A 25,825-nucleotide genomic window follows, 5' to 3' on the forward strand; every position below is an offset into this window, starting at 1 on the left:
AATTCAGAAAATGGTTTGGCTCTTGTTTGAAACCAAAGATGTGGCAGCATGCGGACTGGGGCAAACCAAGTCCTGATGCCATGAAAATGTTTACATGTGATCAGGGCTTGGTTTGCCCTGAACTTGCATGCAAAAGCTTCTCTGACGGAGTCTTTACCATATCATAATTGCATCAGGCTGAAATGGTATGGGTCAAAATGCCCAACAACCTGCTGAGATCTTTCCAGTTCCTGCTCTTATGCTAAAGTAGTCACCTTGCTTTTTAGAGGACTATAGAGGCTGCCCCTCTGTATCTGCAAGGGGATCCATTCTCAGATTTCCCACAGATACCAAAAACAGCGGATAACAGAACGTGCAGGTGGGCCTCATTAGAAGATCTACAAACACAACCAGAAATGTCTTCAGGTCATGTCTGGAGGTGTCTTGAGGCATGCAGAGGTTGTGTGTTGCCTCACCGCACCTCAGACGGTCTCCTAGAAGCTTTTGAGAGGCACTTCAATTTTTTCATCAAACCAATCTTCTCACATTTTTTTTTCTGCCTTTTCATGCCTCAGAACACCCCCCCCCCCCAGAACACCAGAAGGCATTTCTAGTCACATCTGGGAAGTTTTGGTGAGGACCTCTAGACATGGGTCAAAACCTGCAGTAAGTCCAATCTGCTGGTCCCAAATCTGTGAATAAGGAAGGCACACCTGTATCAAAGAAAATGAGTTGTAAACTAAATATTTACAAGGAAAGAATGAGAACTTGAATACTCGCAAGATGTCTGCATTATGGCTTTCTTGGACACAGCAGTATCACTTTATCACATTAAAAATATATAGCATCTCAAGTTGGTAATAAAGGGAGAAAAATAATGAATACAATTGATAATGTTGTACTCTGTTTTGTCCCCAAATCAAGACATTTAAAACATTAGAACCAACACCAAAAAATAAAAATAGTTTACTGGTATTATTGTTGAACATTTTTGTTTTCTTTACAGTTGCATACTGCTGTTTATTGGAGTACAGTAGGTGTCCTAAAGCCCAATCCTATGCTTCCCTACCCAGAAATAAGTCCTATTATAGTCAATAGGCCTTACTCCTAGGTAAGTGTGGATACAATTGCAGCCTTAGAAATGCCAGGAAAAATCATTTGTCTAGATAAGAAATATAGAAATTACAGATTCTGTCGACTGCTAATGACATAGGTAATTTTTTAGAAAAAGTGAACTCCCCTGGATAAACCGCTTCTTCAACAGAATACAAACAATTTGAGATACAGTTCTAAGTACACACATGTACATATGCAAATATATACATGCTGGACACTATTTGGGTTTGTTTCATGTTTCAACTTTTCTAGTGAGGCATTAGATACTAAAGCACTTTAGAATAAAGATTTGGTACAAAAAACATGAAGGCCCAATTTAATTTTCTGTGTGAAAAGACCTGTGTATCTTCTTGATTTGAATATACAAATCTAAAAAAGGAGTCATGTTAAAATGTTCCCAAAATTCTAAACACATAATTGTGGTCATTAACCCTTTTCTGCATAGCCCACAGGTGAACACATTTGATCCCTGTTGTTTATATGCAAAGTTGGGCAAAAATGGATTAAAAAAAATTATAATTACAATATCTGGTCTCAATTCCAGTTACAAATAAAACAGAATTCTCCATCCAACTTTTTAAAGTATAGGTGTAATTTGGGAAATGTTGAATCAATAATACACATTCTTTTTTATTGTCCTCGGCACACTAGATCCTGCCACACTTACATGACTCCACTTCTTGGCAAAATGAATGGGCTTTCAGATGAGGCAAAACTGAAGTCTCTCCTAAATGACTGCTCACCAGATGTGCTAGAGGGAATTTCTAAATTTTTACTTTTGGTGATTTCTAAGCCTTCTTAATGTAATTTGTCAAAAATGTTGATATTTTATGTTGAACTGTAAATGTTTTATTAGTAATTTAGTATCTTAACTCCGTTTTTGATAAACGGGATTAGGACTAATTATATTCGCTTTTATGATTTCTCTATCTATGCCTAATAGAGGTTTATTCATTCATTCAAGTACAGGTGAGCCCCATTATCCATGGGGGTTCCAAAGTGTTTAAGTGAAACCACAGATACGGACGAACACCTGCCTCCTCACCCTCTGAAGCTGAGGGAAGTTCTACTCCCCTTGCCTATGGAGGATCCTCTGAGCCCAGCAGAGGCCACAGACATTCATCTGTGGCCTCTCCTAGACTCGGACTGAACCCAACAATTAAAAAAGCCATTCTCTCCATGAAACTGGAAAATACAATTTAAATGCTTTATAAGGCATTGGGAGGCCTGAGGAAGCCCCGCTACTCTCGCCTCTGGAGCGGCCTCGACCCGATCCATGGAAAAGTGAATCCATTGATATGAGGGATCCCCCTGTAGTTCCAAAAGATCCTTGAAAAATGTCACCAGTAATTCCAATGGCTCTTTTAAAAAAAAGACAATTGTTTCTCTCTGAGTAAAGGAGAGGCATACAAAGGTCTCAGTCAGTAGCAAAACTTTAGGAGTCACATCCCACCAAAAATAGACTTTGTTGATATTAACTGAATTCTAAACATACACCAAATTATTTAAGGAATTGTTTTTTGTACTCACAGTTGACACTGATCTCCTTTGATCCCTTTAGTTGTGCAGAAGCATTTTCCTGTTTGCATGTGACAAATATTTGCATGTCCACTGCATGTGCAGGCTATAAAATCAAAGAGGGAACAGATTTAACAACTCTAATATATTTATGTACTCATAGAATATTCAAGATATTAAACTATCAGTTTATGCAGTTGATGGAATGATTACTATTTTCCATGGTGGGGGTGACATAAGCTGGATCAGCCCAAGGGCTCATCTAGTCCGCAGTACCCCTACTATGTCTCACAGTACCCCCACCAGATGCCTCTGGGAGTGCACAGACAACAAAATACCTGTATCCTGTTGCCACTCCCTTGCACCTAGTATCCAGAGACAGGCTACATCTAAAACCAGATGTTATATACAGTCATAATGACTTGTAACCGGTAATGGACTTCTCCTCCATAAATCTGTTCAATCACCTTTTGAAAGCATCTAGGCCAGGTGTCATCACTACAGCAAGGTGTTCCACAGATTAATTGTATCCTAGATAAAGAAATATTTAATTTGGTCTGTTATGACAATTGGTATATCGTGCTCAACAAGGAACAAACACTGTGGTACTTTGTTTAATTTTGTGCTCTGGTTGATGGTTACACATTTAAATCAATAGGAAGATTTCAATATTAAATCCAAATTTCAGAAGCAGAGCTCTAACAACAGTTGGTTCTTCAGTTTAATTCATTAGCAGCCTCTCATTACTAAAGAAAACATCAGTATGTTAAGGTAAAGATGACATTATGAACACCTTCAAATGACACATTAACCACATAATAGAATGTAAGGTGAAGAACACTATTGTCTGCACTCACAGCTACAGAACTCTATCCAAATATTGACACCTAATAAAAGATTCATAAGAAATGATTGTTTTTTATTCTCATTCCATTTTACTGCATATACAAAAGAATGCTTATTTATAAAAAGACTGGTTTAAAAATCAGGTACATTGTTTCTGAAGCCCACATATATCAATCTATTTCCAGTATGGCTGTCTGAGTATGCTACTATACAAACTTGGCTAGCAGTCAGAAGCTAGGATGCTACATATCAAAGTTCCACAAGATGTACCCGCCTATAAAGGTGATAAATTTCTACCAAGAAATCAAGTGTAGATTGACACCTTGTCTTATTTGCGGGTCACTCGGGTCGGGGCTGTTCAGGCATGTCCCAGCAACCAGGAGAAGCTTGGAGAAGCTTTAATAGTGCCTGTGGAGGGTCTGTGAAGCATTTGAGGAACAGCTGAATGATGGCAGAGAGCTTACAAACAGGCAGTTTTGTTTACATTTGTCAGAGCGCCATTGTAGAGTCTTCTGAGCATTTTTCTTAACTCCAAACCGTAAATGCCTCTTAAACAATAGCGAACAGTATAAAAGGTTGTCTGGCAGAAATGGAAGCTGGGTGTTCGTCAAAAACAGTGGCACGGCTCAGATTCTTTACCCCCTTTCAATCGGGCTCCAGGGCAAGCTGCCGCTCTTCCTCACAAGCAGCATTCCCCAAGTTTTATCCCCAACTTATCCAAGGGTCATGGAACATTCCATGATTTTGGGCTAAAAGCCTGCCCTTGCCTTATCTGTGGAATCGCCTTATAGGCGAATATCTATGCACCATTTTAAATATTTCAAATATAATGATCTGAAAGCAGAAGTTATCTTCTGCTTTCCATTTGTCCCACTTGAAAAATGGAAATTTGTGCTTTCCAAAATTTGTGCTTTCTATTTGTATAAAAGGGAGGGTTAGTTTTGCTGCTGTCTGTACCCCTCCCTCCAAATACCTATTCTGGAGGGTTTCCCAACCCTTAAGAACACATTTTCAGATGCTGTAGGATGAAGGAAGGAAAAATTAGTCTTCCTATTTGTGCAAATGGGGTTTCTTAGGCAAGTGGAAGATGAACTTAAGACACAGCCCACTGTTTTTATTTATATCACAAAACCACTGTGCACTACAGTTAACAAAGTAGGAAGATCCCCCCCCCCCCCAAGGGGATTACAATCTACAAATTGATGCAAGAAAAATAACAGAGGAAGAACAAGAAATGGAAGACAGGGAAGAAATGCAGTTATTTCAGTTATATATACTTAGATTTAGTTACAAAATGGTACAGTTACTAGAAAACAGAAAAGATTGGTTTCAGGGAATGATATGAAGGAAGAAAGGAAGTACTGTAGCACCAGTGGTATTCTGGGAAGAAGCTCCAATAACAAGGAGCAGCAAAAGAGAAAAGAAGAGTTGTTTGAGATAGCAGGAGAACTTTGAATGGCAAAGGTTGAATGTCTGTGTGAAGAGTAGGGGAAAAGCTTCTATTTATTGAAACATCAAAAGAACAATTAGATAGGAAGAGAACAAATTGAGAACTCACAGACCTAAACTTATTTTATATGTTTAAAAGCTTAACAGAAAGGAGGCATACAAAAAGAAGTTGGGTGGGGACAGAATCAAGGGGGCACATGAAAGGCTTAGATGTGATTCCCAAATTGTGGGTTGGGACCTGATTTGTGGTGGGTTGCCAAAGGGTGATGGATCAGGTAACTAATTGGCTCAAGCCCTGAGGCTACTGAAAAATCAGCTGCTCTAGCTGCTAATTACCCTGAAAAGAGCTCCGCTCTTGCAGTTTGCAAGACAGGTGCCAACTGTCCTAGAAGGAGCTGAGCTCCTACAGTTTGCAACATGTGTAAATATACAGCAACCATTTTCAACCACTGTGCCATGGCGCATTGGTGTGCCGCAAATAGTCCCCAGGTATACCATGGGAATTTGGGAGAGGGTCATTTAATAGTGGGACCACTAGGGGATGTGAGCCCCCCATTGGCAGCATAGTGTGCCTTGTCAATTGTCAAAAAACTGAAGGTGTGCCTTGACCATTTTAGTGCCTTGCCACTGTGCCTTGTGCCTTGAGATGAAAAAGGCTGAAAATCATTGATATGGAGAGAGAAAGTTTGAGGGACTTTTTCTGCTTATTATAAATAAAATATTATTTCTTTCTAGATCTCCTTTTTTAAAGTAGGGTAAACCTAGGTGGGTCCCAATAGAATGTTGTTCTAAAAAGTGCGTCCTAGTGCTAAAAAATTTGGGAACCACTGGCTTAGTTGAAGACAAGTCAGGCAAACTGTCATGGAAGAGAGTGGGGGAAATAGGAAAGGTTGAAGAAAATATTGGAGAAGAACTAATGATTTTGTGGAAGTACTGATCATCAGTCAGGAAGGAAGGGTTTCCAATTATTGAGGAACTAGTTTTTATAAAAATATTGAAAAAGTATGGTTTTCAAGAACTATACAAGTTGCCTTTAACCACAAGTAAAACTCACAAATTATGTGGCACTTTCCACCATACAAGCTGACAAAAGGACTCAGGACAATAAAATATATGATCTATTTTTGTATGAAGTATGTTGCTAAATCACTGGCACAGCTCATTTGTATGGAAATATGCAGGTCTTGGCTAGAACAGGTGATGACTGAGAGCATGTATCTGATGAAAAGAACTGTCTCCTTGTAATGTAATATTAGTATTAGTATTAGATTCTGTTGCATTATGTATGATCTGAAAATCCATCAGCAGCATGAACCTCATTTCTCCCTAATAAAATATGCATCCACATATCTGTATATTGAGTTCAAATATCAATCATAAACTAAAAGAGATTTGATGATGGGTGATGAGGCCATCTTTTAAAACATGCACTGAATTTCTATATCAGGGCAGAAATGTAAGCTTAGAGACTCCACCAAACACAATAATTTACACTTTTCATGCATCACCATAGATATTCAGATGTGTTAGCCATGGGCACATTCCCCAAACCTTGTTGCCTGGGTAGAAATGAAATAAGGTTCATGAAAGCCAGAGACTGTAACCCACTTTTTTCACAAAGCTTTGAGTTTAAACTCTTAGAGCCCAACCCTATTTATCCACCTCCACCACCACCCTGCCACTGCAGCCAGGCCAAGAAGGTGCACGCTGTATCCAGTGGAGTGGGCAGATAGAGAAGGGAAAGGGGAATTAATCTCCCTTATCCCTTCATAAGTCTCCTGTTCTGCAATGGGTCTCCCTGGAATCTGTACCAGCTCTTTAGCTGGCACAAGTCCAAGGAAAAGAAAGAGGCAGGGAGCTGCTCAACAGAGGGAATAGGATGCAGTGCACACCACTGCTGCCAGTCTACCCTTTCCTGCTGCCATTCCTTCCCCCTCCATGCCCCTTCCTTGCTCCCATTGCTAACTTGCCTGGTCCAACAAGTGCAGCAGGATCTGGAAGTGGAGCTGTGGCACTACTGGCTGTTGCATCAGCATGCACAAAACTGCCTCCAATGGAGTACTCCATCGGCAGCCATTTTACGACAACTTGGCTTGAGTACACTGCTGTAAACCCTTCCGTAATGCAGCCCAATTCTGGACAGGACTGGGCTGTTAGCCTTTCATCCTGAAAGACTGACATAAATTAATATCAGCACAGGAGGAAACTTCTGTGATACAGCTTCCAGTTCTCTTCCCTTTCTGTTAGCCTTGATTCTACTTTCCCTCTTTCTCGAAAATTTAGATGATAAGTTTCTAGAAATTATTCAATGATAAAGAAGTGGTAGGTTTAAGGAAATGCAATATACATCTAAAGGCAAAAAGAAAAGAAAAGATGGACAAGATTATAAATTAAGATAATATCTTTAAGATTGGGAATATTTGGGCACAGGAGAAGGAGAAATGAAAGATGAAAGGAATGATAGGTGAAGAATGCCAATGAGGAACCAGAAGTACTGGAGTTGTCAAGGAGAAATTGTGGCATTGGAAAGAGAACCATGTAAAGGAGGCAATGCAATGAGCCATCAGCTATAACCAAGAATTATTTTATTGCCCAGGCTATGTGTCATCTACTATTTTAATCTATTTTTCCTTTCTTGCAACTAGTGACATACACCTTCCCCATATTAGTAGTAATATCAACTTTCTGATTTTGTATATAAAATATTTTCACTAATGGTGGCATTCCGGGAACTTGTTACTGCTCCTCCCCTGATCTGATGGCTAAATCAGCGAGGAATCCAAAGGAGAACATATTGTAGTAATGGGTGGCTTCAATTACTGTCACATAGACTCTCACATTGACTGGACTAATTCATGTTCAGGCCATGACAAAGAGACAAATTCTAGCTGTAATAAATGACTATACCCTAAAAAAAGTTGGTCTTGGAACCAACCAGAGGGGGACAGATGCTAACTTAATCCTATGTGGTATTTAAGACCTAGTGCAAAATGTACGTGAACCAATCAGAAACAGTGATTATAGTGTTATACATTACAATATAGATGTAAATGGAATGTTTTCCAGGAAAGCCAACACAGTCACATTTGACTTCAAAACAGAGAACTCCTCATAAATGAGGGGACAATAAAAAAGAAGCTGAAAGAGAAAGTCAAATGTCTCCAGAGTGTATGAAAAGTTTTTGAAATAGCAATAACAAATATTCAGTTAGAATTTTTACCACTAAGCAGGAAAGGAATCACAGTTCCAGGAGGATGCCAGCATGGCTCACAGGTACAACCAAAGAAGCCATAAAAGCCTTCCTTCAGAAAACAGTAGTATTGTCCAAATTAAGAGTGTGTGGCCTCTGGGACACCAAGTGCCTCTGGGAACTAAGTGCCAGGTAAGGCACAAGAGTTTAGCATCTGGGCGAGGAGAAGGCAAGGAGACCTCTGAGTTTTGGAGAAGGAGAGGAGGAGGAGCAGGAGGAGGAGGTAAGTGTACTCATTCTAACGCTTTGTCTTTCTAACTCCCTGTCTTCTAACCTTAACCTTACCTTTAAAGCAACCTTAAATCAAAATTGAAAGTTAGCACCTAAGGGAGGTACATAGGGCTACTCTGAGCAGGAGCAGAGTCCTACTCGTGAGTAAGAGCAGAGTCCTACTCGTGAGTAAGTGCCCAAGGGTCAGGCATTTAAATCAAAATTGAAAGTTAGCTGCACCTAAGGTAGCACTTAATCGAAGAAAGGGAGGAGGATAAAGTGAAAAGCAGGTTTTCTACTTGCTTAAATTAAACCTGCAGAGTAGGTCACGCCCATCAGCAGCCATTTGCCTTCCTGAGCTTTTGTAAACTCACCTGGGAAGGCCAGCCCCCTTTCAATCAGGAAGGAAGGAGGGGGGAGGAGCCAGCCAGGAGTATAAAGCTAGGCGGGCCATCGCGTGAGGCTCTCTGCAGATGCGTGTGGCCTCTGGGACACCAAGTGCCTCTGGGAACTAAGTGCCAGGTAAGGCACAAGAGTTTAGCATCTGGGCGAGTTCAGCAGCAGGGCGAGGAGGCCAGGGCCCCAGACACTGCCCTTCCTCTTCCCTTGAGAAGAGGGCTGCTATCCAGTGTACGGTTTTTAAAAGGACCCCTAAATAAAACAACAGCAACAAAAAAGCTATGCAGTCAGACAGCCAGCAGCAGAGTGGGGGCTATCCAGTGTTCTGCATCGAGTGCCACATGTATGATTATATGCCTCTGGGGTATAAGTCATGGATGTGTCCTCGGTGCAAGGAGCTCCAGGCTCTCAGGGAACGCGTCCGCTCCCTTGAAGCCTTGGTGGCCAACCTGGAGAAGCGCAGGCAGCCAGAGGAGGACCGTGGGGAGACTTCTGGGGACGATCAGGCTTCGTCCCAACCTCAGGCGTGCAGCTCCTCGGCTGCCCGGGTGGGAAGTCTCGGGACTGGAGGACGTCATCCTGGAGAGGAGGGAAACAATCCCCTAGGGGGGATCCCTTCTCCAGGGGATGGGCCCGTATCCAAGCGCACTCGGGATACTCCTCGGCGGGAGGGGGGTCGGGGGCTTCTTGTAGTGGGGGATTCAATTATTAGAAACATAGAGAGGGGGGTTTGCGACGGATGTGAGGACCGCATGGTGACTTGCCTGCCTGGTGCGAAGGTTGCGGACATCACTTCTCGTCTAGACAGGCTAGTAGACAGTGCTGGGGGAGAGGTAGCGGCTGTGGTGCATGTCGGCACCAACGATGTGGGCAAGTGTAGCTGGGAGGTCCTGGAGGCCAAATTTAGGCTTTTAGGCAGGAAGCTGAAAGCCAGGACCTCAAAGGTAGCGTTCTCTGAAGTGCTACCTGTTCCACGCGCAGGGCCAGCTAGGCAGGTGGAGATCAGGGGTCTCAATGCGTGGATGAGACGGTGGTGTAGGGAGGAGGGGTTTAGATTCGTTAGGCACTGGGGAACGTTTTGGGACAAGCGGGGCCTGTACAAGAGGGACGGGCTCCATTTGAACCAGAATGGAACCAGACTGCTGGCGCATAACATTAAAAAGGTGGCAGAGCAGCTTTTAAACTGATCCCTGGGGGAAGGCCGACAGGAGCCGAGGGGCATCCGGTTCGGGACTCCTCATCCCTATGGGATGAGGATGGGGAGGTTAGAGAACAACAAGACAAAGGCAGGGTAGGAGAAGAAATTGGGAAAGGTAGGGAGATGGGATGTGATAGACAGTTTGGCACAGTGAGAGGATGCGGGGACAAAGGAGCGAATAAGCAGCCCATCCTGGGGCATTCCGTGTATAAATGCTTTTATGCGAATGCCCGAAGTCTACGAGCAAAGGTGGGAGAACTGGAATGTCTGGTGACAAGGGAAAATATTGACATAGTGGGCATAACGGAAACCTGGTGGAATGCGGAGAATCAGTGGGATACCGCAATCCCGGGCTATAAACTCTACAGGAGGGACAGGCAGGGGCGTGTTGGAGGTGGGGTGGCCCTTTATGTTAAAGAAGGGATAGAATCCAGCAAAGTAGAGATTGAAGGTGGGTCCGACTCCACCGTAGAATCTCTGTGGGTTAAATTACCAGGCTTGAGCAGCGATGTAATACTGGGGGTGTGCTATCGTCCTCCAGACCAGAAATCGGATGGGGACCTTGAAATGAGGAAACAGATCAGGGAGGTGACAAGGAAGGACAGGGTTGTAATCATGGGGGACTTCAATTATCCTCATATTGACTGGGTCAATTTGTGTTCTGGTCACGATAAGGAAACCGGATTTCTTGACGTGCTAAATGACTGTGGCTTAGATCAGCTAGTTACGGAGCCCACCAGAGGACAGGTGACTCTGGATTTAATTTTGTGCGGTACGCAGGACCTGGTTAGAGATGTAAACGTTACTGAGCCATTGGGGAACAGTGATCATGCTGCGATCCGTTTTGATGTGCACGTTGGGGGAAGAATACCAGGCAAATCTCTAACAAAAACCCTTGACTTCCGACGGGCGGACTTCCCTCAAATGAGGAGGCTGGTTAGAAGGAGGTTGAAAGGGAGGGTAAAAAGAGTCCAGTCTCTCCAGAGTGCATGGAGGCTGCTTAAAACAACAGTAATAGAGGCCCAGCAGAAGTGTATACCGCAAATAAAGAAGGGTTCCACTAAATCCAGGAGAGTGCCTGCATGGCTAACCAGCCAAGTTAGAGAGGCTGTGAAGGGCAAGGAAGCTTCCTTCCGTAAATGGAAGTCTTGCCCTAATGAAGAGAATAAAAAGGAACATAAACTGTGGCAAAAGAAATGTAAGAAGGTGATAGGGGAGGCCAAGCGAGACTATGAGGAATGCATGGCCAGCAACATTAAGGGGAATAATAAAAGCTTCTTCAAATATGTTAGAAGCAGGAAACCCGCCAGAGAAGCGGTTGGCCCTCTGGATGGTGAGGGAGGGAAAGGGGAGATAAAAGGAGACTTAGAGATGGCAGAGAAATTAAATGAGTTCTTTGCATCTGTCTTCACGGCAGAAGACCTCGGGCAGATACCGCTGCCCGAACGGCCCCTCCTAACCGAGGAGTTAAGTCAGATAGAGGTTAAAAGAGAAGATGTTTCAGACCTCATTGATAAATTAAAGATCAATAAGTCACCGGGCCCTGATGGCATACACCCAAGGGTTATTAAGGAATTGAAGAATGAAGTTGCAGATCTCTTGACTAAGGTATGCAACTTGTCCCTGAAAACGGCCACGGTACCAGAAGATTGGAGGATAGCAAATGTCACGCCTATTTTTAAAAAGGGAAAGAGGGGGGACCCGGGAAACTATAGGCCGGTCAGCCTAACATCTATACCGGGTAAGATGGTGGAATGCCTCATCAAAGATAGGATCTCAAAACACATAGACAAACAGGCCTTGCTGAGGGAGAGTCAGCATGGCTTCTGTAAGGGTAAGTCTTGCCTCACAAACCTTATAGAATTCTTTGAAAAGGTCAACAGGCATGTGGATGCGGGAGAACCCGTGGACATTATATATCTGGACTTTCAGAAGGCGTTTGACACGGTCCCTCACCAAAGGCTACTGAAAAAACTCCACAGTCAGGGAATTAGAGGACAGGTCCTCTCGTGGATTGAGAACTGGTTGGAGGCCAGGAAGCAGAGAGTGGGTGTCAATGGGCAATTTTCACAATGGAGAGAGGTGAAAAGCGGTGTGCCCCAAGGATCTGTCCTGGGACCGGTGCTTTTCAACCTCTTCATAAATGACCTGGAGACAGGGTTGAGCAGTGAAGTGGCTAAGTTTGCAGACGACACCAAACTTTTCCGAGTGGTAAAGACCAGAAGTGATTGTGAGGAGCTCCAGAAGGATCTCTCCAGACTGGCAGAATGGGCAGCAAAATGGCAGATGCGCTTCAATGTCAGTAAGTGTAAAGTCATGCACATTGGGGCAAAAAATCAAAACTTTAGATATAGGCTGATGGGTTCTGAGCTGTCTGTGACAGATCAGGAGAGAGATCTTGGGGTGGTGGTGGACAGGTCGATGAAAGTGTCGACCCAATGTGCGGCAGCAGTGAAGAAGGCCAATTCTATGCTTGGGATCATTAGGAAGGGTATTGAGAACAAAACGGTTAGTATTATACTGCCGTTGTACAAATCTATGGTAAGGCCACACCTGGAGTATTGTGTCCAGTTCTGGTCGCCGCATCTCAAAAAAGACATAGTGGAAATGGAAAAGGTGCAAAAGAGAGCGACTAAGATGATTACGGGGCTGGGGCACCTTCCTTATGAGGAAAGGCTACGGCGTTTGGGCCTCTTCAGCCTAGAAAAGAGACGCTTGAGGGGGGACATGATTGAGACATACAAAATTATGCAGGGGATGGACAGAGTGGATAGGGAGATGCTCTTTACACTCTCACATAATACCAGAACCAGGGGACATCCACTAAAATTGAGTGTTGGGCGGGTTAGGACAGACAAAAGAAAATATTTCTTTACTCAGCGTGTGGTTGGTCTGTGGAACTCCTTGCCACAGGATGTGGTGCTGGCGTCTAGCCTAGACGCCTTTAAAAGGGATTGGACGAGTTTCTGGAGGAAAAATCCATTATGGGGTACAAGCCATGATGGGTATGCGCAACCTCCTGATTTTAGGAATGGGTTAAGTCAGAATGCCAGATGTAGGGGAGGGCACCAGGATGAGGTCTCTTGTTATCTGGTGTGCTCCCTGGGGCATTTGGTGGGCCGCTGTGAGATACAGGAAGCTGGACTAGATGGGCCTATGGCCTGATCCAGTGGGGCTGTTCTTATGTTCTTATGTTCTTATGTTCTTAAGAGAACAAAAAAGAACAAAAATTCTGATAAAAGAAATGTAACCTTTCAATAAGAGATGCACAATTGACAATATGAGAAGTGCCTGGCTAAAGACATCAAAGCAAACAATGAAAATGTCTTTAAATACATCAAAACTTGCCAGTTAGGCAGCTGGACCATTATATAAGGAGGAAATAAATGGGAAGGTTCAAAAGGATATGACAATTGCAGAAAAGCTGAATGAATACCCTGTGTCTGCCTTCACTACAGAACTTGTACAGCAAATATCCACAACTAACCTTTCCAGAGAAGAATTTGAAGAACTGAGCCAAAGTGAAGCGACAAGGGGTGAGATTTTAATGCATACCAACAAATTCAAAATTAATAAATAATTGAGCCCAGATGATGTCCAACCAGAAACTCTTAAGATGCTCAGATGTGAAATCACTGATCTTGTAACAAAAATAAGTAGCCTGTCCTTTAAATCGGCTTCTGTGCTAGAGAAGTGGAATGTAACCCAAAAAAGGGATCTGGGGGACTGTGAGACATTACAGACAGGCCACTTTAATGTCTGTTCAACGTACACATTGTTCAAAGTACAATTAAAGAAATTATGCAGAATATCAAAGAACAAGTCTGGCTGAAGGAGAATCAGCATGGTTTCTGCCAGTAGCATAGCCAGTGAGAGGCACAGGGGCTGCGTTGCCCCACTCCAGAGCACCATGCAAGGCTAGTGAAGGTGGCAGCTTCCCCCACTAAGAATGGGCACTCGTCGTTGCTTCTTTGTGCACCCCTCTCTTGGCCAGAATGTGTCAGAAGGGGGTCACAAAGAAGTGGCCACCATTCCCTCCACAGCAGATCATGGCAGGCCTCTGAGCACAGCACTGTGAAAAAAGGATGCTGGACTAGATGGTCTTCTGACCTAACCTAACTGGGCTTCTCTTATGCTGCAAGTTGTCTTTTATTTTGAATAATTATAGAACAATTTTCAAACAAAATAATTTCTCAAACTTGTTCATAGTATGGAAAAGCTATAGCACAGAGGTTGCATAGATGCTTTGTACACAAAACATTCTATGTTCAATCCCCGGCAGCTCCAGGTAGGACCAGGAAAGACCCTGTCTGAGATCTGAAATGTTGCTTCCTATCACAGAGGAAAATACTGAGCTAAGTGGACCCATTATCTGATTCCGTATAAGATAGCTTCCTAAGATCATATGTACAGGTTCGAAAAGGCAGAAATTGGTCCGAAAGTCTAAGAAACAAAGTTAAACCCTCAAAGCAATTTCCCTGGGGCATTTGGTGGGCCACAGGATACAGGAAGCTGGACTAGATGGGCCTATGGCCTGATCCAGCGAGGCTCTTCTTACGTTCTTAATTCATAACAGTCGTGTGTCGCTTAGTGACAGGAATGCAGACTGGCACCCCCATCATCAAGCAAGGCTTGACACTATACAAAGTCTCAGAAGATGAAGGGAAGCTGTGCTCCCCTTGCCTCCGGGGGCTTTTCTGAGCCTTGCAGAGGCAGCGCGCAAGTGCGCACTGCCTCTGCAAGGCTCAGAATGCTGGAATCACACAAGTGATGCAACTTCCAGTTTCCTCAGGAAACCGGAAGTCGCATTGCACACGCAATTCGGGCATTCTGAGCCTCCAGGGGTAAGGGGAGCAGAGTTTCCCCACGTCTTTGGAGGCTTGGGGGGTATGCAGGGACCAGTGGCAGTGAAGCATATGCAGCCCGTCATTGGTCGCAGCATTGAAAAGAGACACTTGCCTCTATTTGTTTCTGCAATTACGATTAAAAATGTTTTCAATCCAAATTCTAGTGACCATCTTATCCTCATATTTTATTAATGCCATCAATAGAGGTATCAGTCACATTTTTACTAACCCAACCTCTATTTCTCCCTTTCCTCCAATAATCTGAAACACGGTATAATTGATATTGGACAATTTGATGACTTAACCATCACTTTTTTGGGCAAACAGGCTTCTATTTTTTTCTGAAATAAATATTTATAGGCATCTGGACTGGCTGCCATTTGTTTGCCAGTTACAGAAAATACTTTTCCAAATTCATGATAATGTGGCTAATAAAACAGCATATTTTTACTATGTGAGTTCAACACTAAGTTCTATCAAAACTTGTCATATTTATAAATATAAATATTCTTATGTGTTAACATACAACTGTAGGAGCAGCAAGGACATGTTTTCATTGCACATTTAGTGGGAAACATATATTACACTTCATTATGTTTGCAAGCCTGTGTTTATTTTTTTCCACTTGTCTGCCCTTGACAAATGTACAAGAAATAACGAGCTTTTAATATAAGCAATGTGTACTGTTTAATTTACCACAACCTAAAGCTTAAATGCTTGATTTTATAGTAAATGATTACAAGAAAGTCAGATAGCTTGAGAACTTCAAATACTGAAATAGCTATTAGCAATGACAGTGAACTACTAAAGTACTGACCGGTTTCCTTAGCAAGTGAAACATGATGGTGATTTTATTGTAGCTTGCATTACAAATAGGAAAACGGGGTACCAACTTACATGCAATTATACTTTTAGGACACTAGGATTTGATGCCTCTGATGAAAGAATGTAGGTTTTATTCTAGCACTGTAAAGTCTCAGAATTCCACAGTAAGGTCTGAGAACGATGTAACTTTCAATCCAGAATTTAGAATCACAACAGAAGGACTATCCAGGTGGAATTTCAGCATGATGTCATTGACAACTGATGAGAGAGACAGCCGGAAGATTCCAGGATACCACCATTGTTCACTGCTTCTGGAATAAGTATATTTCTTACATTAAATGATAGCCCTGAGGAAGATGCAAAAGTGATGAAGGATTCCACAACAAATATAAGAAGAAAAGCTATCCTTCTGCCCAATTACTTTGATGCAATAACAGCTTGTTGTTGCTACATTCTGAAATAAGTGCAGAGTTCTGTTTGTTTGTTTGGCAACCTTCAGTCTCGAAAGACTATGGTATAAGCCAACAGCACCCAGTATATCCAAGCGGTCTCCCATCCAAGTATCAACCAGACCTGACCCTGCTTAGCTTCCGAGATCAGATGAGATCAGGCATGTGCAGGGTTTTTAAATAACTATTATTCTTAGAGAAGAAGTTGCTTATAACAAACAATTGTATAGCAGTTGTTCCTTATCTAAGTCCTGGTGTAAGCTGTATTAAAAACATGGGAATTTATCAAGGAATCTTTTTATCAGAGAAAAACAGAATTAAGCAATCTACTTATTTTCTTCCTCACCTGAGGGACAAAAAGCTCCTTGGTCTTTCCCCCCTCCCCTAAAGTTCTATTACAGGGGTGTCAAATTCATTTCATACAGCAGTATTCATGATGTTTGCCAAAGGCGAGAAGTGAAATCATTAAGAAGATGATGGCCAGAGATAAGCACTTTATTCTCAAGTAGGAACTTACTAGTTGCGAATGACAGAAGATACAACATGCAAATTTTGATCATATTTTCAAGATACTGGAGAGCCCAATTATCACACAGGCTGCCTTTTCAGCAGCACCGCTTCTGCTAATGCATCACTTTGCAGCTCAACAGCTGAGGCGGGCTCTGCAAAGTGATGCCCGAGTAGAAGCAGTGCTAAGGAAAGGGGGACCCATCTGATAATTAGTCTCTTCCAGAGCCTTGGCGGCATCTCCCTCACTCACCCCTCTTAGTATGCCCTTCCCCAGAGTGTTTCTTGTCTTCTGAGGCTTATTTCTGTCTCTCTCTCCCAGAACCTTAGCAGAAGCTACGCTGCTGAAAGGGTGATGCTGGGAGAGTCCAATTATCACTTTTTTATACAAAGATGCAGATAAAGAGCTTCTGCAGACTGCATCCAGCCCTTGGGGCAAATGCTTGCTATCCCTGGTCTATTATGTCCCAAAGTTGTTTCTTCTCTGCCTATTAACCTTAGTAAAGAAAAAAAAGACTAATGATGCAATCTTATTCTCACTGTCTGCCAGCAGAACTAGTATGCACAGATACATTATGTCCTCAGTACAAATTTCCATATCCCAGAATAGTTATAAGGCTAGAATGTTTGCCCATCCTTAATCTAATAGGTTTAAGTACCAGGGATGGGAACTTTAGTCAGGTGGCTCAAGTTAAAAAAAAAACAAAAACGTTTTTTGCTGACTCGTGTACACTCAAGTCTAAGGTCACTGTCTCAGAAATGAGTCCCCAAGCATTCTTTTTTCACAGCATGAAAGACCTCCTGGGGCCATCATTCAGACCAGGTGAGCAGCAGAGAAGTTCCAGCTAGGAGGCAGGGAAGGGTTAATGTTTTGGTTTTGCATCCAGCAGGAGGTGGGGGGAGGCAGGAGAAGGCTGTCTTGTCCATCTCTGAAGGAACCAATGATCATTGGATGAAGGTACTTTCCCTGGATGAGTGAGGGGAGAAGGTGGGAAGAGGCGGTCCTAGCCATCCAGGAGAAATGACATGGCTCCAGCAGGCCACAATGGGACTACTTCTGATTAGAGCTGCAAAGGATTGGGCCATACTGGAAAGCCTCCCAAGTTGCTGCGCATGACCCTTCTCCCTCATGCCACTTCTGTCCCTGCTCTCATGCAATTCATACCTGCCCCTCCTACCTTGTTTACATATGGGATGCGGACATCAGGAGAATGTTTAAAGAGAACCCCAACACACGTGCACACACACACTGGCAGCAGCCCCAATTTTTCAGTGGAGCCGTGACTGACTTTTTTTTACCAAAAAGACTCAGAACTTGATTCTTTTCGAGTCCCCAAAATGCTCTGGGCAATTCAGAAATTCTGCCTGTTAGGACTCATTTTCAAGTTGAGTTAAAGGGGGAGGAGACTCATGCCTCAACTTGTGTTAAGCCATGCTGGATTTGCCCATCTCTATAATTTAAGAAGGGAAGGAAAAAAGAATTTCATATATTTGCCCTCCATATTGAAGCTTCCTTTGCTGTTCTTATTTCATTGTTCTAACTTTGCATTCAAGCACAGAAAAGATGTGCACTGATATTCCATATTCTAATAAAAAACATCTGAAAAACCCTTTGCTGCTTCCTACTAATAAATCCATATTCCCCCTAACAGCTTTTATATATCACTATGCTAATTCCAGAGGGTCACTGAGATAATCATATCCCTTAGGATATTATAGGAATTGATAATGCATCACATCTCCTTTCTGCTCAAGGAGTAAACATATGCCTGCCAGCCAAACTTCAAAAAGCATACTGAGATAACAGTTTCAAAATTATAAGGTTTCATTTAAGGCTCAAACAAAAATGCCATGTTAAACAAAAAGGATTATATCAAAATCCCTCTTTAAGATAACAAGAGGTGAGAAAAAGCTACTGAACATCAAAACAGTTATGAAATATGTGAAAGACAGAGAATCGATACTAATAGTTAGATATCCTGACATTGGCATGGCACAATATACGAGTATAAACCATGAAGTCTTATGCTATGTTGCATAGGTCATTTGGTGCACATGGGGAACAATAGTAGAGCCCATGATTCCCCACTCAAGTCAATAGCAAGCATCAATGCATCATGATAACATGCCCTTGGACCTATCCTCAACAGTGCACTTAATGGGAAAGAACTGAACATGTGAAAATTCCATGTGAAGAATGACTTCTAAAATTTTAATTCATAGGACAGAACTGAACGTGACCCTAAATATGAAGCTTTTGCTTAAAATACATCCCCATGTCACGTTTCCCCTGCTATCCTAATAATATATAATTTATATAAAAGTGTATAGGCCAGTTTTCCATAGTAAAAGACATCTGCAAAGTGATACACCAAAACTGGAAAATAGAGTGCATTGCAGGGTGTTACTGTCCTGGGCGCTGGCACAGTGGTTCTCAAGTGGAGACTGGAATGGGGGTGATTTGTCATAGGGCCAGTGGGTTTTAAATCCACAGACCAAACATCAAGGCAGGCAGTATGTGAAAGCTGAATATGGACCAAACAACAAGAAGCCAAGGATTTATATAGGTTTTCAACCCACATAATCTTATGGATTCTTAAGTGGTATGACAGGAAGTTCTCTGTTGCTAGCCATGTATCCCTGATGGGTTATGCCTTTGTCCTATCACCCAGCTGAGGGTATGTTAGCTGGTTCAATAGCGACTGAATAGTTCTCTAAATTGAGCTTCATCATGTGGTTGGCAAGCGCCACTGGAAGTGTGAAATATTTCCTTTATTTTTCAAAAGTTGTTTTTCCCAAACTCAGACATCCAGGGAAGTGGTTAAAAGTCATGAGTCATTAGGGTTAGAAAGCTTCAGCTGAATTTCAGAGGCAGGAAAATTCCATTAGCATTTAAGTAAACAAGTCTTCTGTAAATCTGGAACTCGATGGATCAATTAAGGAAGGAAGAAAGGTTATGGACTTGGCCTTTTAATCAAGATTATGGCTTTCCTGGTCTATGGATTTGTGGCCTATTGCCAGCAGTTCTTTAAGTACACTATAACCTAATTATCCACAGATTTTTCACCCACGGTTTTATCTCAATGCCATGAGAAGGTCCCTTTAAATTAAAGGGGGAAAGTCCTTTAACAATAGCTTTGTTAATGTGAGAGAGGGCATTCAGCTGACAATCCATCAATCATTCTATTTCCAGGCACTTAGGACAGCTTCACTATTAAGCAAGCAACCCCTCCCTTCCCCGAGGATGTGAAAGAATGCTAAATGGCAGTGATTATCACCTCCTTCATCTCTCCCCCCCCTACTGCTGTTCCTGGTGAAGGGAGAGAGGTTGTTGCCTCAGAATGAAACCTTTCTAAGCGCCTCCAGAGAGAGACTGATTGTCTGCTTAATGCATTACAAAGGTCAGCAAGGCTGTTTTTAAATCGCCTATCAAAGGGACATTGTTTTTTAAATGGATTTGCTTTAATGCGATTTTGCCATCCAAGCAAGTTCTGAGAACAGAACCTCATGAATAACAAGACACAACCTGTAGTCACAGCACTGGTCTGGCTCTTTGCTCTCCAGGCAGACACCTAGCACCAAGTACTTGTGTTTAAATACACCTCTCCTGCACACCTTCAATCAATCAGAAATTAAATAATAACCATGTAGCAATTCCTTTCATGCTTTAAAAGGAGGCACCAGCACTTTGACAATCTGTAGTGAGTATGTAGAATAGTCGTCACAGAATGAATTCTGGTCACAGAATGGTGCACTAGCAGTTTCCAAACACTTTCCAAAGCCAGCCCAATGAAGAGTTTGTCATAATCAACTAACATGGGTGTAACCAAGACATGTGTGACCAGATCTGCCTTCTCTAAGTAAGGGAGCAACTGACACACTAGTCACTACTATGCGAAAGTAGTCTTAGTCACAGTTGCCCCGGCCAACAAGGAGAAAAACCAGGTACAGGAGTACTTCCAAGGTGTGAACATAATCCTTCAAATGATGTACTGTCCTACTGAAAACAGGCTGCCCACCTAGACATGAGTAAGTTTTCTTACAGCAATTCTGGATTAAGTCTGAGTACATCCACTCTGACCGCAGATACTGGAAGAGAACCTCCACTGTTTCCCTGGACTCTGATAGAAAGGTGTTAAGAGTTGGGTATCATCAATGTGCTGAGAAAGTTTCAATGGTTTTAGGTAGGTTTAGGTTAGGTTAAACTAACAAAAAACCTAAATGTTATCGACTGTTTCTATGAGTTCTTTAAGTGCAAACACTGCATAAACATTTTTTTGAAGTAGCAGTTATCTGAATGCCTTTTCTATATACTCACACATGCACTATTTTTGGGTACCTACACCCCTACTGCTGCATACAATGTGGAGACAGTGTTCAGTGTTCTTTTTTCTTTTCACAATACACATTTACTAAAGAAAATCCATACAGTAAAATTACAACCCATATAAAACTTATTAAATAATAAGCCTGTGGTGCAATTGTTTCTGGGCTGCTGGTTCAGCATAAAAATGTAGTTGGTTATGCTGACAGCTGAACTGCTACAAACGTTTTCATGAAGGGCACGTTTTCAGCAGCTGAATTTAAAAAGCAGGGGTTGCTTTCCCTCTTACTTTAAGCACAGCTTGAAGAGGGAATTCCTGTTTCAAATCAGTTCATAACACAGATTACTTTTTGTATACTTGGATTATTTTCAGTGTACAATAATGGCTAAACATGAATAATTTTTAAAACCATTTAAAATAATTTCTAAAATGAAATGAGAATAATTTCATTTATGCTTCTCTTAAGAAGCGTTAACAAAAGGTAGACCACTGCTATTAAACTGAACACATAATGATTTAACAAAAGTTGGAGCAATATTCAAACTAACCAAATGCAGCCTAGAACTTGATAACGGTCACAGACACTATGGAAACATAATAATGGGCATTTCCAAAGATTAAACTCATGATTGATTATTTCAAAATAGTGACAATATTGTTATGAATATAAAGTGTACCTGTTTATCTCCAAATGCAACAAACAGCAAAGTATATTCAGTCCTTCATGTGCAATATTTATCAATACTGAAAAGATACCAGATGAAGAACCAGGAAATTATCAGAGAAGGTGCTGCTGCTAAGGTACTGCAACAAGAACGCTGTACATTGAACATATGAGCAACATCTGAATATCCTTATCCAGTTTAAGGTAAGGAAACATCATTTTTCTACTGCAGGAAATTTGTTTAGTTTGCATGCAAACACTGAAAGCTACTCATGAAAGCAGGGAAGAACGCGCAACTTCCAAGGATGCCTACCCCCAAGCTGCAACTCATCAAGCATTCTTTCAAACGTTTCCCCAGCCATCAGGTGTGGCTTTTCAGGACTCACATTTTCAGGCTTTTCAGGGGTAGAAAAGCACTCACATGTGGAAGTCCTTTCACAGATTCATAAAATACAACCCAATGCCTTAACATAAGAATTTCAGCAGCTTATTTTCCTGTAATGAATATATAATTACTGTATGGGACTTTTACATTACATCTCTCTGAAGTAAATCAGGCTCCATTCTTATTCCATCTTTGGCCCAATCCCATCCTTCCCCCATCCCACCAGTGCAGCTGTACCAAAATGACATATGTTGTATTCAGTGAGGAAGGGGGAATGGGAGGTTTTAGAAGGGAAAAGGGATGGGCAGCATACTCTTGAGCTGCCTCTTGCACCGGGACTACCACAGCACCAAAATGGCTGCCATGACATCCTGCACGCAGCAGGGCAGCCGGCAGTGTCACCTTGGGGGAAGGGAACTTTCATCCCCTTCCACCAGGAAAGGCAAGTAGCCCCGCAATGGGGCTACTCAATTCTGTGGGGAACCCTTGGGCTGCTGCAGAATCAATAGCCTCTGTGTCAGGCCCGCGAAGCTCCTCCTGTCCCACCTCTCTCCTGCCCCGCTCCCTCCCACCAGCACGCCTCCTCCCTGCCCTCTCCCTTCCTCAGAACACCTCCTGCCTGCCTTCCCCCCCACGCCCCCACCTACCACCATCCAGCAGTTCAGGAGGCCACAAAGCAACGGAGCAGGACTGACACTTAGGGATGCAGACATGTCTTACGGCATGTTTGCAACTCTCAGCGCCAGTGGAAGACTGGCGATAAGAGCTCAGGATTGGGCTCTTAAATTCCCTTTCCCCTCTGTAAGCCTCCTGCCATGCAATCGGCCTCCTCAACCCCACACCAGTGATTTTGCTGATGCAAGTCTGAGAGAAAGGGAGTGGGGAGACCGCAGGTAAGGATAGGATCTAGTACACACAACTGCTGCCAGATCCACCTCCTCCCACAGACTCCCCACCCCCTTTCCTCCCTGCCCGGTTTTGCCCCCCCCCCACCTCCTTCCACCTTCACCTCACCTCCTTGCACTTCCTGCACTGGCTTACCTGCCTGATGGGCACAGCAGCAGCTACATGTGCAGGAAAGGCCTGGCGTTCCTGCTGATGCTCTGGCAGCATGGGCTGGCAGCATTTACTGCTGCCTTATGGCAAATCAGCACTGGTAAAATACTAGTTCCTCCAGAGGGAATGCCCAACATTATTGGGCTGCTTGTCAGTTTTTCTTACTGCTAGGTATTTGGTGGAGTCTTTATTTTTTACACTGCATTTGTTATTTTGAACTGCACGGCTTCTCTGAGTACTGTGGCAGAACATAGTTCCTCCTCCATTATTATCAGCAAGAACTGTAAGACAGTGACAAATAGCAGCTTAAATCAGAACTTAAAATAAGTGCTGCAATACTACTAGACAAAACTTATCTTTTCCACACAGTTAGGAAATGTAACACTGAATATTAGAGCTTGGCTTTAGTAAGTTAAATCTTTCTTAGTGTGAACTGAAACAAAGTGTCAGGCAATAAAGAGATATATTGCTACGCATGACTGTTCCTACTCTGAAAAATTAATGAACTCTTGACACTCTAAGATCATAATTTTCATGGCTCATGCTTCATATGTTAAAAATTACTGTACTCGCCTTATGGTGAATGTTAGCCCACACCAAAACAAATTTAAAATGTGAAGGAACATCCACGCTTTCTACTATCAGTCCCCCCCCCCCAATCTATATTAATTAGCATGGAAAACATGTTCTTTCTGAAACTGTACACAGGGAACTGGAAGACACACCACATTGTTCTAGAATGTCTTATTGTACCATTAAACTGGAAAGCAGTCTGAGCTTATGTAAACTACTAGTCAATATAACTCAATTAGCGTCTGCCACAGCATTCTATGAGAACTGTGATTTTACAAATTGCCAAAACCCGTGAGAATTGGCAGCATATAGACCATATGTTTAACAGAAGTGCCTTTGCTCAAAATACACACATTCCTGTGTTTTGCATGCCTGTTGTGGCTAATTAAGACTGTGTTATATTACAAAAGATTGAAATCTCTTCAGAACACTGGTTGGTCCAATAAAAGATCTCTCACTAACTCCCATGTCTCTATTTCCAAGTGACCATGTCTCTAGTCTCTATTTCCAAGTGACCAACAAAGTTGCCGACACTGGGATATCTTCCCTTTTAGAATCCTATTTCCTGGGTCTCTACAAGATACCTGCAACATTTACTGAAGGAACTACAAAAGGTACCAAGCCATTCCAGTGGATAGTGATACTCTCTAACAGAGTAATATTTCTCCCTTTAAAAAAAGAAAAAAGGCTGTACGTGGAACTCCACTCACTGTGCAAAGAGGCACTTTTAAAAGTGGTTCCTCATATTTAGCAGAGAGAAAATAACTTTCCCTGCTCACCCCAGCATACTGTCTTTTCTAATGCCACTTGCTGGTATTTTTTTCAGCACCTTTTTAGATTGGGAGCCCTTCTGAGACAGGGAACCATTGGTTCATTTATTTAGCTATGCAAGGAGCTTTGTGCAGTAGCAAAGCTAGTGTGAAGCCAGCCAAGATGGCAGCCATCAGGAAAGCATCTTTCGAGCTGAATTTTGGCTTCCGCCTGGCCACTGCAAAAGGTCTCTGAGGTTTTCAGGAGCTCTGTGGAAGCTGAAAGTCAGTCAGAAAGTGGAGCTATAGGTCTGCTTCCTGCGTCACAGCCACCACCCTCCTCCTCTGAACCAGAAGTGATATCGTGCAACATCAAAACATCACTGCTCTAGGTGACAAGGGGCCTGGCTATGACACTGGTTTTGTGAATTTTGTTTTTAACTGAAAAATGGCATACAAGTATTCTGAACAACAATGAAAAAGAGACACAACCCTATTTATTTAATTTCTCCTCGTGGTAGAGGACACTGGCTCCTTAAATTAATGTACCGTGCAGGCGAGAAAGACTGAATTCATGCCAATCTCCACATATGCTAAAAAAACAAAACAAGCCATTTTTACAGTTCATCTTTATGGAATAAAGGGGGGCAAGGTCCAAAACTTCTATTTTTTCTTTTGGGTTTTAATGAAGCAAGGCCTCCTGGGTGCCCTTGAAGGGAAAATGGTAGGGTAAACCCCAATTTTGGACATTTTTAATGGAATTTTGCCAATTTGACATTGACAGATATGCAATGAATCTTTGAATATTCACTGAATCTTTGTTAGAAGATTCTTGATTTTCAAAAATGTTAATGACTTACACGTAACACCCTCCCATATACACACAAAGAAATCATGGAGTGAGAAACTATCCAGCAGCCCTCTGGGACAGTCAGCTTTCCCCAGCTGAGGTTTAATTGCATAGTCACATATGACTTATTATCAAGTACCCACACAAAATTCCACTCACAGACTCGCTCATAAGCTCTCTTTGTGCAATCTGTACAATGCTTTTAGCAATAGACATATCATATATGGTTTACATGCACACAAACTTTACACAGTCAGTGCTGAAAAGCCAATCAACTCTTGGAGGATGGGATGGAACCAGCATCCCTGCTCTCGTTCCCTCCTCCATGTATTGAGTATCCCTAAGTCTTCTTCAAGGGCTACTATATTCTAGCCAATAAAAATACCTATTCCACAGGGAATTTCAAAGAGACTATCATGTACCTTTCCTGTTTCTATTACAGCAGTCTCAAGCATCCTATCAGGGTTTTTTTTTCATTTTATCTCCTTGTCAGTGATTTGTGTGACTAACTAAACCCTTAGTCACAGGCAGTAACTGTCAGGAAGTTGTAGCACCATTCTTGCAAAGGGCAATAGAGATGAGGGGGAAGAACACCTCCCCCTCTAGCATAAGAAGGAATTCCATGGTTTT

The 25,825-nt window shown here is 42.5% G+C and overlaps 1 protein-coding gene across 2 annotated transcripts in view; it reads right to left on the reverse strand.

Moving 5' to 3' along the window:
* The window catches only part of ATRNL1 (attractin like 1), a 702,039-nt gene that overhangs the window by 494,680 nt on the left and 181,534 nt on the right, over positions 1-25,825 (reverse strand). For both annotated transcript variants that reach the window (XR_010794071.1, XM_066619507.1), the window contains exon 20: positions 2,626-2,719. Coding sequence is in view for 1 of the 2 variants with exons in the window: in XM_066619507.1 (XP_066475604.1) it covers positions 2,626-2,719 (94 nt within the window). In the remaining variant the exon portion in view is untranslated. The remainder of the gene's footprint in view (positions 1-2,625; positions 2,720-25,825) is intronic.

The sequence above is a fragment of the Tiliqua scincoides genome, chromosome 3 (genome assembly GCF_035046505.1).
Source record: "Tiliqua scincoides isolate rTilSci1 chromosome 3, rTilSci1.hap2, whole genome shotgun sequence".
Classification (NCBI taxonomy): domain Eukaryota; kingdom Metazoa; phylum Chordata; class Lepidosauria; order Squamata; family Scincidae; genus Tiliqua; species Tiliqua scincoides.